Source organism: Oncorhynchus tshawytscha, linkage group LG09, assembly GCF_018296145.1.
Source record: "Oncorhynchus tshawytscha isolate Ot180627B linkage group LG09, Otsh_v2.0, whole genome shotgun sequence".
In the NCBI taxonomy this organism is placed as follows: Eukaryota; Metazoa; Chordata; class Actinopteri; order Salmoniformes; family Salmonidae; genus Oncorhynchus; species Oncorhynchus tshawytscha.
This window is the reverse complement of record NC_056437.1, coordinates 41,766,033-41,779,513: the sequence shown is the minus strand read 5'-3', so window position 1 is coordinate 41,779,513 and position 13,481 is coordinate 41,766,033. Positions and strand designations below refer to the sequence as shown.

General features: G+C 46.9%; 2 protein-coding genes across 3 annotated transcripts in view; one reads left to right on the top strand and one right to left on the bottom strand.

The window, feature by feature from the left end:
* arhgap32b (Rho GTPase activating protein 32b) overlaps positions 1 to 9,647 on the top strand; it is a 235,642-nt gene extending 225,995 nt beyond the window's left edge. The window contains 7 exon segments of the mRNA XM_024431996.2: positions 1,313 to 1,514; positions 3,323 to 3,468; positions 3,598 to 3,672; positions 3,846 to 4,712; positions 5,216 to 5,524; positions 5,527 to 5,891; positions 5,981 to 9,647. Coding sequence (XP_024287764.2) covers positions 1,313 to 1,514; positions 3,323 to 3,468; positions 3,598 to 3,672; positions 3,846 to 4,712; positions 5,216 to 5,524; positions 5,527 to 5,891; positions 5,981 to 8,125 — 4,109 coding nt within the window. The 3' untranslated portion in view covers positions 8,126 to 9,647.
* A 235-nt stretch (positions 9,648 to 9,882) lies between these two features.
* Positions 9,883 to 12,897, bottom strand: anapc13 (anaphase promoting complex subunit 13). 2 transcript variants are annotated; one of them, XM_042326924.1, is made up of 4 exons: positions 12,774 to 12,897; positions 12,323 to 12,434; positions 12,037 to 12,170; positions 9,883 to 10,287 (listed from the first exon to the last, which is right to left on the bottom strand). In XM_042326924.1, the coding sequence occupies exons 2-4, from the start codon at positions 12,390 to 12,392 to the stop codon at positions 10,162 to 10,164; spliced, it is 330 nt and encodes a 109-aa protein (XP_042182858.1). In that variant the 5' UTR covers positions 12,393 to 12,434; positions 12,774 to 12,897; the 3' UTR covers positions 9,883 to 10,161. The 2 variants fall into 2 exon arrangements, with proteins under 2 accessions (XP_042182858.1, XP_024287772.1); XM_024432004.2 differs by having other exon boundaries at positions 12,037 to 12,434; positions 12,774 to 12,895.
* Positions 12,898 to 13,481: the final 584 nt, after the last annotated feature.

The window sequence follows — 13,481 nt, the reverse complement described above, 5'->3', positions numbered from 1 at the left end:
ATCTCGCATTAGCAAATCCTGTGGCGGGCCGGGCGCAGTACACGCTAACCAGGTCGCCAGGTGCTCGGTGTTTACTCCGACACATTGGTGCGTCTGGCTTCCTGGTTGGATGCGCGCTGTGTTAAGAAGTAGTGCGGCTTGGTTGGGTTGTGTTTTGGAGGACGCATGGCTTTCGACCTTAGTCTCTCCCGAGCCCATATGGGAGTTGTAGCGATGAGACAAGATAGTAACTAACAATTGGATACCACGAAATTGGGGAGAAAAGGGGGTTAAAAAAAAAAATGTAACAACGATAAAGCCTTGCGTTCCTATTTTCCTTTCACCTGCCTTACCCGGCAGGCCCGGAGAGCAAATCAAGTGCCCCTATAGGCCTACTGCCAATTCGATAGCTCAGATTACCGCATCGGCACAGTTTCTGCAAGCCATAGACTGTAAAAAGAATCCTCGAATGCACAGCGGAGTTGATACTGTGAGATTTTAAAATGTTTAAAACCATAAATAGAGAGAGAATACAGCAAAGAGCTGTGTTTTTTATGAGTAAGCTCATGTTTAAGTTGTTATTCAGGACTGCCAACACTTAAGTCTTAAAATGCGCGTTGTCCCACTTCCACTCACGCTACAACCAGCACTGCAGCTGCAATGAAACAGCAAAGTGTTTCCATACGCTTGCGTTATTATTAGCTGCTTGTCTTTTTTAATATCCAGGAATATTTCACTTTCTCTGGTCATAGGAGTAACCACATGAATTGGTGCTTGAGACAGAAATAATGCAGTGCGACTTGAGTTTTGCTATCAGCTGGAAGACTGCCCCCTTTTCTCAGCGGAAGAAGGGAGAGCGGATGGACAGTGAGTCGGGTGAGAGGCTGCGCCCTGCCCTTCCTCTCCTCAGACTGACCATCAGATGCAGGCCATCAGTCCAATAAAAAACATGTAAAAGCTCATTATTATGCTTACTCAGCTATGCCTCACAAGTAATACAACAAATGATCTATTAGTCTGATCATATACCTAAAAAATTTATATAATTTCAAAATGGTCTGAGAAAAACAACAATGGCAGGGAAATTCAAGCATAGCCAATATGTAGTGATAATGTATTGGGCCTATAGCCTACTGTACAAACCTCATTGCTGCAGAACTGTTTTTAATTGGTTAATGTTGCATAGGATTATAATTTTTTTATTTATGTTTCTTTTATTTTTTTTATCTGAGCGGTAGATCTCTGCTTGCATTTTGACTCCGAAAGTGATCTTGACTCAGTTAAGGTTGGTGGATACTGGTGTACATGATGATCACTTCTCCCCTTTCCCTAGGACACAACTCGTTGTTGCGGCCCAAGTCCCTGCTGGTGTCGTCCCCCTCCACCAAGCTGCTGACCCTGGAGGAGGCCCAGGCCCGGACCCAGGCACAGATCAACTCCCCCGTCACGGCCGATAGCAAGTACATTGAGGTGGGGGAGGGTCCGGCTGCGCTGCAGGGCAAGTTCCACACCGTTATCGAGTTCCCTATGGAGAGGTATGAACAACCTGCGGCCCTGGTATCTTTCTAACGGCTGATGTTTGTCCATGAGTTGTGAAGTATTGAAATGGAGGAGGCATAGATGAGATACAATACTTGGATGGAAATATCATACCATGAATGCATACAGTTACAGTGCATTCGCAAAGTATTCAGACCCCTTGACCTTTTCCTCATTTTGTTACATTACGGCCTTATTCTAAAATGTATTAAATAATGTTTTCCCCCTCATCAATCGACACACAATAGCCTATTTTGACAAAGCTAAAACAGGCTTTTAGAAATGTTTGCAAATGTATTACAAGTAAAAAACAAATACCTTATTTACATAAGTATTCAGACCCTTTGCTATGAGACTTGAAATTGATGTCAGGTGCATCCTGTTTCCATTGATCATCCTTGAGATGTTTCCACAACTTTATTGGAGTCCACCTGTGGTATATTCAATTGATTGGACATGATTGGAAAGGCACACATCTGTCTATATAACATCCCACAGTTAACTGTGCATGTCAGAGCAAAAACCAAGCCATGAGGTCTAAGGAATTGTCCGTCGATCTCCGAGACAGGATTGTGTCGAGTCACAGATATGGGGAACAGTACCAAAAAAATGTCTGCAGCATTGAAGATCCCCAAGAATACAGTGGCCTCCATCATTCTTAAATGGAAGTTTGGAACCGCCAAGACTATCAAGAGCTGGCCGCCCAACCAAACTGAGCAATCGGGGGAGAAGGGCTTTGCTCAGGGAGGTGACCAAGAACCCGATGGTCCTCCTGACAGAGCTCCAGAGTTCCTCTGTGGAGATGGGAGAACCTTCCAGAAGGACAACCATCTCTGCAGAACTCCACCAATCAGGCCTTCATGGTAGAGTGGTCAGACACTCTTCAGTAAAAGGCACATGACAGCCCGCTTGGAATTTGCCAAAAGGCACCTAAAGGACTCTCTGACCATGAGAAACAAGATTCAACTCTTTGGCCTGAATGCCAAGCGTCACGTCTGGAGTAAACTTGGCACCAACCCTACGATGAAGCATCGTGGTGGTGGCAGCATGCAGTGGGGATGTTTTTCAGTGGCAGATACTAGGAGACTAGTCTGGATCGAGGCAAAGATGAACGGAGAAATGTACAGAGAGATCCTTGATGAAAACCTGCTCCAGAGTGCTCAGGACCTCAAACAGGACAACAACCCTAAGCACACAGCCAAGGCAACGCATGTAGTGGCTTTGGGACAAGTCTCTGAATGTCCTTGAGTGGCCCAGCCAGAGTCCGGACTTGAACCCGATCGAACATCTCTGGGGAGACCTGAAAATAGCTTTGCAGCAACATACCCCATCCAACCTTAAGAGAGCTTGAGAGGATCTGCAGAGAAGAATGGGAGAAACTCGCCAAATACAGGTGTGCCAAGCATGTAGAGCCATAACCAACAAGGCTCTATGCTGTAATCGCTGCCAAAGGTCCTTCAACAAAGTACTGATTCATGGGTCTGAATAATTATGTAAATGTGATATTTAAGTTTTGTATTTCTTTATAAATTAGCTAACATTTCTAAAAACTTGTTTTTGCTTTGTCATTATAGGGTATTGTGTGTACATTGATGAAGGGGAAAAAACAATTGAATCCATTTTAGAATTAGGCTTTAAAGTAAGAACATGTGGAAAATGTCAATGGGCCTGAATACTTTCCGAAGGCACTGTACGTGGTTTCATATTATAAAGAAGTGAGTCATGTTGTTTAGGCAACAATAACAAAAGGACACATGACTACTTGTTTCCCCAACTGAGTGTTCTGTCCATTCACCTCCAACAGGAAAAGGCCCCCCATCAAGTCCAAGAAGTCACCGGTGGGAAACTGGCGCTCCTTCTTCAACCTGGGCAAGTCATCGTCTATGTCCAAGCGCAAGCTGCACCGCAACCCCAGCGAACCCAGTGAGCTCAAGGCCATGGCCCTGGCAGGTTAGATTCCCTTTCTTCTTCCCTCCCAAACACCAAGCCTTCACTCTCTGACCCTTCTCACAAATGTTATATTTGGTTGGAACGGAAACTAATTAATGTGAACTCATGCCTGTCTGTCTCATGTCCCAGGTGGCAGAGGGGACACGGGGACACTGCGATCGGCCAAAAGCGAAGAGTCGCTCACCTCGCTACACAACGTTGAAGGTAATGTATAATCTGACTTATCACCACGCCACTCTGTATGCCTGATGGAGCCTGTTCTTCAGTGCAAGTCTGCTCTGGTCCAAGTAGTAACGTATTTGTATAGATAGTTTTTTCTAATAAAACATTTGTGACTTGTCTTTGAATTGATGAAGATTTCCCCCTGACTCCCGTAGGAGAGTCGAAGGTGTACCGTCCTCGGCGGCCCCGCTCCAGCAGCGATGCCCTGTCGGCTTCCTACAACGGTGACCTGCTGGACAGCCACACCCGGCAGCACTGCAACTCCGATGACAATCTGGCCCAGAGCCACAGCGGGGGCGCCACCCACGGCGGAGGGGACAGCGATGGGGACGACGGGCCCATCTATGTTCCAGCCCTGATTTCGCCCCCACGTTCAGCCGGCGAGGACGTGGACCTTAGCCCCCCAGACATCGGCATGGCCTCGTTGGACTTTGACCCCATGTCGTTCCAGTGCAGCCTGCCCGACGGCTCCTTCTCCTTCCCCCTGGGGCTGAGCGATGTCGCTACGGGCGCGACTGGTGAGGGCACCAGCCCGAAGAGGAGCCCAGGCAGCATTGACAACGGCTCGGCGCTCGTCTCTCCTTCCTTCCTGGGGAAGTTCGCCAACCCCTTCTTGTCGCCTGACCTCAGCCCGGCCACGGGAGAGAAAGCAGGGAGCAAGAAGCTGGTCTGCTCAGTGTCTTTCTCTGACAAACCCGTACAGGCTGTGTCCCCTAAAAGGTCAAAGTCGGACATTTTGGCTCCACTGGCCATTTCGGAGCCGTTTGACATGGAGATTTCTAGTAGGCTTACAGAAAGCCATGGTGTTCCCCAGCCTTCTTCCCCTCCCTCAGGACTGCCCTGGGACTCTCCTCTGTTAATGGGCTCAGTGTTGCTGAGGACAGGGGAGCCGTCGCTGAGCGAGGCCTTTCAGATGGAGCTGCACTGTAAGCTCTCTGCCTTCGACATTGAGAGCCAAGACTCCACAGGGGAGGAGAGCACTGCCCAGCAACCTCCAGCAACCAATAGCGAGGAACAATTAGGTTAGTGGTGCATACAGCTGCTTCATTGCATACAGCTGCTTCTTTGCATACAGCTGCTTCTTTGCATACAGCTGCTACATTTTCACTTGATCACCTATCATGTTTTTTTTAATGTTAAAGAGAGAGTTCACCCAAATTACTAAATGATATAGTAGTTTCCTTTCCCTGTAAGGAAACCAATATATAATTTAGTTGAACTGTCCATTTCAACTGTCCATTTCTCTTTACAGTATAAGGCCTTTGTTTAATTATGCTTTGATTGACAATGCCTGTTTCGTTTCTAGGTTTAGTTTCCCCGCCTCATGCCTTTAACACCTTGCATGGATTTCAGCTCAGAGAAATCTTTCCACATGATGCCGCCAGAGCGCCAGGCTTAACACTTCCCCCTCTCTCCTACTCTTGAAGACCAAGCCTGCCTTTTTTCTTTTTATTCCCTTCAAACGCACTTTCTCTTCTCTCTGTCCTCACACTGCAGTTCCCTTCTGTTTTTGTCCCCCTCCCAGGAGCCGTAGCTAGTCTGGACTCTCCAAAAGCCTCCCCCAGCCCTCTCAGCTCCTCCTCTGTGTCCCTCCTCCCTCCCCCGCCCCATCCGAAGAACGCCGCCCGCATGTTGGCCCTGGCCCTGGCAGAGTCCGCCCAGCAGGCCTCTATCCTGACCCAGAAGAGGCCCTCCCAGTCCCAGCCCCCCACGCCAGTGTCCCCATTAGACCCCTGGAGCCCTCACACTCCCTGGACTGGCCCCCTCCCCCAGCTCTGCGCCCCCAGACGTCCCTCGAGGAGGGACCCAGGGCAGGAGAAGCCCAGACCCCAACCTTAACCCCCACCACCCCAAACCTTGCCCCTTCCTCCCCTCCCCCTTCCACCACCCCTACTGACAAACAGCCTTGCCAGTCAGTGAGCCATGAGTCCATCAGTATGTCCACCAGTGCAAAGTTCCCCTCCACTTCTCCCGGAGCCAACCAGGATATGGATTTCACCCTACCGGCTTCCCCTCACCACCAGTGTACCACCACTCCCTACTGCCCTCCAGCCCATGTGTCCCCCACTCTGAGGAGTCCAGACGGGCAGCAGCCCGCCATGGGCCAGGTAGCGGTCAGCAGCACTGGATTCTCCACCACCACCCCAGCCACCACTCCCAGGAGCAAGGAAACAGGTGTCTTGCCACAGCCTGCTCCTGAGGTAAATTGGTGAAAATTTGTCATATTTGCAGAATATCTTTGATAAAGTAACTATATAGCCAACTGGAATTGTTTTTGGTTCATTTTCAGGTCCATGTAGATGAGGCCGTCTGGTCGCCATCTCCGAAACCGTCAGAGCAGCGAGTTGCAGTTTCACAGCCTCAAATACAGTTCCATACTCATCCACAGGCCCAGCCACAGTCCCAGCCTCATCCCCAGCCCCACTCCCATCCCCAGCCTAACGCCAGAGTGGTCCCCACCCCATCCGAGCCAGTGGAGAGACCATGGGAGGCCATAAAGCCAGTTCAGCCCCGCGCGGAGCCTGTGACCCACGCCCATGGGCCCACGCCGCCAGCGCCTCCCGTCCGCTCCATTGAGAGCAAATTGGCAACTGCCGCCCTCAGCCACACAGAAGCCGCCAACCCCGCCATCTTCCACAACATCCTGACAGAGGCCTCCACGCCGGAGGCCCTCGCCCATCCTCACCCTCCCCCGCGTAAGTCTTCCACCCAGCAGTCAGCCTACCTGTACCACACCAAGGGAGAGGCCGCCTTACTGGAACCTCCCGGGGAGGCCTACTACCACCAACGGGCCATTCCCGTGGGGCAGCCTTCGTACCACTACCGGCCAGACAGTGTTCCCCCACACCTCTCCTACGCGTCAAAGTCGGAGCCCCAGATACCTTACAGTGCCCGCACGGACCACCGCTACAACACCATAGCTCATCCCAGGTCCTGCCACCAGTCAATGAAGCATCATGGGCCTCCCAGGGGTGGTGAGTACATATCACCCAGCCCGGGACACCATGGCCAGGGCTATGGACCCATGGAGGGAGCTCCGGTCTACCCCACTATCCGTAGGGTGCACTCGCTCCACGTGCCCTCAGCAATCCGCTCGGTGCCCATCCAGCGGACCGAGGTGCCTCCCGACGACGAGCTCTTCTACTACCAGCGGCCCGTCTACCAGTGCAATACCTACCAACAGCCACCGCAACAGTCCTCACAGGCTGACTACCACGTCACCCAACTCCAGCCTTACTTTGAGAATGGCCGGGTGCAGTACCGTTACAGCCCCTATTCGCCTTGCGCCAACCCGCTGGACGCCCCTTACTACGACGTGGACCCCTACGGGACCATCCGGCTGAGGCACTTCCACTCGTTCAGCAGTCGGGACCTGGGCCCCACCCTCAGCCGGTCGGGGGGCAAGGCGGGCGGCTACCACTACCTGTCCCGCCACATCCTCCCGCCGGGGAAGGAGCACAGCTTTGTCAGCAGAGACATGCCTCCGGGCCATGGCTCAAAGGGATCCGCCGTCTACTTCGCATGGAACCCAGAGGACTCGGAAAGGCTCCGGATGCACTCCATCCACAGAGAGAGCCGGGCCAGGCAGAAGGTCAAGGGACCTGTCATGTCTCAGTATGACAACGTGGGCCTGTTCATGCCTGGCGACCTGGGAGCGTACGAAACCCTACACCTGCGCAGTAAGTCGGACCCCGGCAAAGCCATGCTGATGACTGTCGAGGGTAAAGACGGGCGCTACGGAGTACCGCCGGGCTCCCAGCACGCTCCCCGACACCTTGTGTCTGACCCCGACGTCCTCATGTACATGGAGACGGAGAAGCACTGTCAGGGAAATGGCACCGGGGACAAACATAGCAACTCCAGGACCTGCCAGGTCTCCCACTCGCACCAAGCCCAACACCCACCCCGTTACCAGGCCCATCAGCAGGACCCCGGGGACGGAGCTCGGAGCTTCCAACCTCGCTACGAACAGCCCGATCCAGACCGCCACCAGAACAGGTCCAAAACCCCCGGTAGTTACCAGGACAATGATGACCACCAACACCAGTCGGCCCCCGTCAAAGCGCAGGCCCCTCCCAAGCCCGAGCGGTCGCACAGCATCCGAGAGCGCCAGCAGCAGCACTATAGCCAAGCTGCCACTTCCGAACCAGACAGAGACCACTCATACCAGCCCCACGGTGGGCAGCAGAGACACAGCACCATGGCGATACAGTCTCACTACGACAACCTGGATGATTACCACCCAGCAGCAATACCTCAGCCACAGGCCCCCATGCCAAACCCCCACGGGGTCCCCTCTGCTTCTTTCCCCACCAACCCTGGCTTCACGGGCAGCCACAGCAACCGAGCGTACTCCACTGCCTTGGGCCAGGGCGCCTTCATCCCAGCGGAACTGGCCCTGCAGAGGCCCGAGACAGAAATACACGCTGAATGAAGAAGAGACTTGTAAAAAAAAAGTGCAGGTTTTAGTAAGCAATGAAGTGACTCAGCTGGAGATTCAAATGTTCCACAGCCTCTGCAGGACAGTGGACTGTCGTCAGAACCTTTCTCATTATTTTTCTCTATATTTTTTATGAATTGTAAAGGAAAATAAGATACTTTTTAGAGAATGTACCATACTTTCTTCAATTGTTCTAAGAAGCCACGCGGTCATAACTCATTGAAATGGTGGATGATCATAGAAATGTATATGATATAAGCGAAATGTCCAAGAAACCAGAAAATATGTGTACAAAGAAGAACTACTGGTAAAAAGGGGTTTGTTTTATTTTTGTTTCCAGTTTTGTTTTGACTGGGGAGATATGAGCATAACAGGGATGAAGGTTTGCATTTTAGAAATGCATGTTATCTCCAATCTCTTCTTTACCATTGATATCCATTGTGTACTTTCTGGATGTTTCAGTACAAGTTCTCGAGGGAGGAAATCTGTGTAAGTCATCGTGCCCTCCCTCTTGTTTCTGTATACATAAGGCGTTTCAGTATGTTCACTTTCAGTCTTCAAGAATCTCAGATTTGGGGTTTGGGGCCCAGCAGTACAAAGTGAGTTCTAGAACTAGACAAGGTACTTTCACCTGGTACTGTACATTAAATTATGTTAATATTTTATTTGCTCTGTGATTGTGTGTTTTTGCTATAAAACGGAGTGAATTGAATTATAATGGAATGTTTTGGAACCGAGATTTGTTCTTCATTGCAAGAGGGACCAAACATGGAGTATTTTTGGCCATGAAAGCATTCCTGCACATGTATGGGTTGATGACCAGGTGTGAGAATGACAACATTACCTTGGGAGGTGTAACAGAGTCATTCTTAAAATGTGTTTAGTTATAGTCTTGTTTTTTTCTGCCAATTTCAAAGGACTTGAATGGACTGGACAACTTAATAAAATTATAAAAACTGATATTGTACAACACTTCACACAAATGTAAATGCTTGGTCAGCCCTTGAGCAGGTTGAATTCACTCCAGCAAATACATTTTGAAATAAATGTACATACTAATTTTCATAGTATGTGAAAAAGATGGTTATTATGTTCCAAGAGAAGTAAACCATAATTGAATTTGAATGGACAAATGTTTGGGACCATTTAAGAAAATGTGGATGAACTTTTATGGAATCAACTGTCTGCTTTCTGTCAATAGCCAGTCAAATTGGCAGAGGATTCAGATTCATCTCATTCAATTTCAAATGCAGGTCATATTTGCATTTGAAAACATTCGACTATATTTCAGTTGTAACGCCCATTGGCTTGTGAAGGTACTGTTCTATTTTGCCTTATGGTCCCTACCTGTTTAAACGGAATACTCCCAGATGTCCCTCCTTTGTTGTGGGGCACAGTAAGTGGCTAAATAACCACCTAGTTGTGTTTGAATGTAAAAACATCTCTTGTCTCAGTAACTGGAGAGTTATGCTGTTGGATATAACAAATAAAATTATTCAGGAAATAACAATGAAAATGTCTGTCAGTGGGTTCTTTTGTTAAATTATAGTGTTGAATGTTCAATGCTACTTTGAGACCCTGAGCCTTTTTCATAACACAAAGCTCCCTGAGATGTCTTGACATGTTAAACACTTCAAAAATGTACAGTAGTTAGTCAGTGAAATTTCCCTCTTAGATGCCAGAGGCAAGGAGCCAATTACATGAGTATGTATTTGTGACATGCATTGCCTTTGACTAGAGAGAAAAAAAAGTTGACATGAAATGTTGTTTATTTTTGCTTCATTGAATATACTCAGTTTTCAGACTTTCTGTCGGGCCAATAAGAAAATCTACAAATAGTCCAAGGATGCTTCAATCCAGGTTCAGTTATTGAACTGCGAGACAAATTGTGGGTTTGAGAGAGGGGGGTCCTTCTACATGAATGAGAATACCACAATGACTTTCTTTTGACCATTGTAAGAGGAAATTACAGATGAGTTCAAGCACAGGTACATTGGATTGGGCACCGTATCCATTCACTCCGTGAATAGCTAAGTCCCAGTGTTAGGTGTATTCTCGTGCAGACTCTGTAGAGCCAAATCTGACCACTTCATTTCTTGTTCTTTCACAGACTCTGTTGATCCTCCATTATCTTGCTCAGCTTCAGGCAGTTCGCTCTGCAGGAAAAAATAAAAGTATTAACCACATGAGAGCAAACTAGACTGAACAAAAATATAAACACATGTAAAGTGTTGGTCAAATGTAAAAAATCACAGATGCACAAAAAGTGTATTTCTCTCAAATGTTGTGCACAAATTTGTTCACATAGCTGTTAGTGAACATTCTCCTTGACCAAGAATGCATATAATGATGCTGATTTAAACTGCATAATTATTTCACAGGTGCACCTTGTGCTGGGGACAATAAAAAGCCACTCTAAAATGTACAGTTTTGTCAGAGCGTGCAATTGGCATGTCCGCCTGAGAATTTAATGTTAATTTCTTTACCATAAGCCATCGTCGCATGGGCGAATGATTTGCTGATGTCAACATTGTGAACAGATTGCCCCATGGCAGCGGTGGGGTTATGGTATGGGCAGGCATAAACTATGGGCAATGAACACATTTGCATTATATTGATGACAATTTCCTGAGGCCCATTTTTTAGGAAGGGGTATCTGACCAACAAATGCATCTCTGTATTCCCAGTCATGTTAAATCCATAGTTTAGGGCCTAATGAATTTATTTCAATTTACTGTTTTCCTCATATGAACTAACTCAGTACAATCTTTGCAATTGTTGCGTAATTTTTTTTCAGTATAGTAATATTCGGTGGAGGCTGCTGAAGGGAGGACGGCTTATAGTAATGGCTGGAACGGATAGAATGGCATCAAACCATGTATATGATAATATTCCGCTCCAGCGATTAACACGCCACCAACCACCTGTGGTAGTGTTGTCCAGTTTTATACAGAAGTATGAGTATCAGGCATAAGTAATTTTATTCAGAAACATATTTCTGAAACCAGGTAAAAGAGGACTCATGCCAAAGGCATTTCCTCTATTTGATTCCACCAGGGAGAGAAGAGAACCAGCAAGCTACAACAGTGAGCAGATTAAAGGTATGTATGAGACTGGTACTAGATGGCAAGTCTGAATGTCTCGTATTTCTACCTGGTCTCAGAGCATTTTGTATTCTGTACGTACATCTAAAACTCCACTTAGTAATGTGTATGTTACGAAATCAAATTTGTTGTGGCTAATGTTGATTCAAAAGCGCAAGCTTTGGGTTGTTAGACGTTCGTTATATACCCACCCTCCTTTTGGTTTTTGTATAAAGTAACCATACCAAACGGAACACACTAATTTGAGTGTCCCGGATATTTACTGATACATTTAGTCTGAGGCCAAGCAGTGAGCTGGTTTTAATATCTGTATTTCCTCGTCGAAGTTCCATCTGCAACATGAAACATACGTTTATAAATCGCCAGTGCCGTTAAACGTTTACCCCATATAATAATCCATCCTAAACTAGAATCCTGTATTGAAAATATGTTACTAGTTAGATATGGATATTTGGCAGAGCTGATGTAAATGTCAGGGTGCAAATGATTAAAAAGGGCTATGGCGCGTGTAACCGCTCAACACAGTGCTTTCTAGCTATATAACGTAAGCTTGTTTAGTGTTGTCCAAATGTTCTCTTTGGGCTTCAGACATCAGCGAACATCAGCGATTTCGATTTGCCATCAAATAGCTAATACATTTTTGATGCTGCCATCATCATTCATATTCCCGAATTATATATCAACTCATAATTGAGTGAGACCGTTTTAGAAGCTAAATTACCAACGTTATACCATGTAGCAGTTATCAATATAGCTAATCCTCATCTACAGCATAAACATTGTTTAAAGGGTTTTACATACCAATGGGATAGTGACATCTTCATAAGGTAGACGGTCTTCCCTCCAAGCATCATCTGTAAGGTCAAGAACCCTGCCATCTCTTTGAACTTCACTGTCCATCTCTGGATGTTTTGGTTGCCTACTAGTAGTGCTAGCTAGGTGTGAAGATGGCACAATTCAGTATCCTTGTTTGTTGTGGTGGTTTAACCGTAGAAAAGTAGTCTGGTGTGGCAAGTCAGAAGTCTCAATATAGGCTTATGAAGCTAATTTACTTCCCAAAATATGTCATCTAAACACAATACCTTACCCAAACAATAAAGCCTTGCAAAAATCCTTAAAACCTGCGATTCAAATGAGTCGCAGTATTTTGACGTCATATTCTTCGTGAGGGGGATAAGTGCCGAGTTCACGGGTTTCCACTAGATAACACAGTCACAAAGTCAAAATTAGCTTCACATGTTTGCTTTTAGGGCTGATGTGTGCCGCATTCAACCAGTTAGCAAGTCAAACATATTAAGACTTTCCAAGTTCCGACTAGCACTAGAACGCAGTTGAGCAACATTCAAATTATTGAATGGTTGTGTCGCAACTGTTCATTAATCAAATGCAGCAAATGCCTTCTAGTGATAGGACGTTCGCGAACGAACAGCGCTTTTTGGACGGCTCTTTATGTTAAATGGTAGGAACCGACCGAATCGCATCGGTAAAAAAAAAAAAAAAAAAAAACGTTCATTTGACTCCTGATTTGCATACTGTACCTCTGTTTTTTGACATTCAAACGACGATTATCTGCAAATAAGTTACATAATCATTATCTGAAGATGGTGAATCCTCACTGCAGAAACAATAAATAGTGGGGAGAGCACAGAACCGGTCCCAGCCTTCTGCCGCCAAAGGAAGGAGCAAAAAAAACTAATTGAAGTTAGGTTCTGAATTAAATGTGAAAGGATATTGTCTGGACGTTGAAAATGCTTATTTTCCGGACGTTGAAAAATACGTATTTTCCAGATGTTGAAATCAGGTTCATTTTCGGTTCTGAATGAAAGTTGAAAATATGTAAACTCAGCAACAACAACAAAAACGTCCTCTCACTGTTAACTGCGTGTATTTTCAGCAAACTTAACATGTATAAATATTTGTATGAACATAACAAGATTCAACAACTGAGACACAAACTGAACAAGTTTCACAGACATGTGACTAACTTAAATGTAATAATGTGTCCCTGAACAAAGGTGGGGTCAAAATCAAAAGGAACAGTCAGTATATGGTGTGGCCACCAGCTGCATTAAGTACTGCAGTGCATCTCCTCCTCATCGACTGCACCAGATTTGCCAGTTCTTGTGGTGAGATGTTACCCCACTATTCCACCAAGGCACTAGCAAGTTCCTGGACATTCCTGTGGGAATGGTCCTAGCCCTCACCCTCCGATCCAATAGGTCCCAGATGAGCCCTGATCTCAATCT

What these genes read in the sequence shown, in the direction of transcription:
- anapc13 (XM_042326924.1), bottom strand. Translation starts at nt 12,392, where the DNA reads ATGACGTCAAAATACTGCGACTCATTTGAATCGCAGGTTTTAAGGATT. An exon ending in TGCAAGGCTTTATTGTTTGG is followed by an intron (nt 12,171 to 12,322) that starts GTAAGGTATTGT and finishes CTTCACACCTAG; the next exon opens with CTAGCACTACTAGTAGGCAA. An exon ending in AAGATGTCACTATCCCATTG is followed by an intron (nt 10,288 to 12,036) that starts GTATGTAAAACC and finishes TTTTTCCTGCAG; the next exon opens with AGCGAACTGCCTGAAGCTGA.